The sequence below is a fragment of the Opisthorchis viverrini genome (genome assembly GCF_000715545.1).
Source record: "Opisthorchis viverrini unplaced genomic scaffold scaffold8922, whole genome shotgun sequence".
Taxonomy (NCBI): domain Eukaryota; kingdom Metazoa; phylum Platyhelminthes; class Trematoda; order Opisthorchiida; family Opisthorchiidae; genus Opisthorchis; species Opisthorchis viverrini.
In genome coordinates, this window is record NW_008754960.1 from 1 (window position 1) to 1,338 (window position 1,338).

Genomic DNA, 1,338 nt, shown 5'->3' on the forward strand with positions numbered 1-1,338 from the left:
AACTGTTGATTTAGATTGGTTCACGGATAACTTCACGACTGTGGATGCATCTGGAGGCTCTTGTGGTATGATACAAAGCGGATACGGTGCTAGTTTCGTCAAATTAGTTCGAACCACGCCCGTGCGCCCAATATCCATGAGAAATACACACGCGTAATAACCATAGTCATCTGGTTGTATTGGCTTTATGTCCAGGGTGTAAGCATCGAGCCACTTCTCCGGAGGATAGGCGAACACGCGTTGTGGCTTCCCGTATCTGATCGAAACACGATGGTCGTGCGTGGTGAGTGGGCAGTATAGTATGCGTTCTGACTTATCTCGGTAAAAGTGTGCTGTCGAGGTTGCATGGGACCAGCTTATTGCCGTGGGTGTGAAGCCTTCTCTCGGATTGTACGGAGCCATTGGACACAAAATAGTGACTTGGGACGGTAGGCGAACTATATTGGGGATGATTTGTAATGATTTTGAAATCGGTTTCTGTACTGCTCTGTCTGATTCCAATTCAGCAGTAGTCGAAGTAGTTTCTGTGAGATAGCGCAAACGAGTAGACAGCGACGGCTTATATTCTGACCATTTTCGTATCTTGTTCTCGTCTCTCTCACGTACCCTTATCGGCTTTTCGAAGAAAGCCTTTTCAGATGTGTACTTGTCGTGGGCATCTAATTGTGTTGTTCGAAAGGCCTCTCCGTATCCTCCGTATGTTCCGATGAGATGAGGACTGCGCTTCAAAGAATCTGCGATGAACCCTCTGAACTCATCAGACACCTCTATCATACGTTGAGCTGGAACTGGTATTTGATCAATGGATGGAGGTTCGCAGTCAAATGCACCACAGCCATACCTGTTGGCATGCTGCTCCACTGTCGTAATCTTACTATCATCAGTGCTCGTGGTCTTGCGTCGTCCTCTGATTTCTGATGCGCCCTCTTGCCTCCATTTTCGTCTTGTCGGTGTCCGGCTCGGCTTGAATGCCTTCCTTATCTGAGCTAGCTTTGCAGTCGTTTCACTCATTATGACATCATCTGGACTATATATACGTGGTTGTTCATCGGGTGAGGAGTAGCGCGTATGGCGTTGTGGTCTTGGGGCATGTGATTCCGGACTGATATAGGAGAGCACACTGTCTAAACGTCCTTTCAGCTTTGCGAGTAGTCCAGTCGTTTCATCCTCTGAGTCGCGGCTGAATTCCTGAGTTGGTGACAGGGGAACCACCTGTCTGGACGCGTATCGCTCCAGTGGTCCGGGGCACCCCATATCCAGTCGCTCGTAATCACATGAATGTGGCACCTGTTCGCCAAATTCAATGGTATCTCTGTCCATCGTTGAGGCCTGAACAAG

General features: G+C 48.7%; 1 protein-coding gene across 1 annotated transcript; it reads right to left on the bottom strand.

The window, feature by feature from the left end:
- On the bottom strand, positions 1–1,320 carry T265_15984 (hypothetical protein; the record flags this gene model as incomplete). Its single annotated transcript, XM_009179436.1, has 1 exon — positions 1–1,320. A coding segment is annotated over one exon (1,320 nt), but the record flags the coding sequence as incomplete, so codon positions are not given.
- Positions 1,321–1,338: the final 18 nt, after the last annotated feature.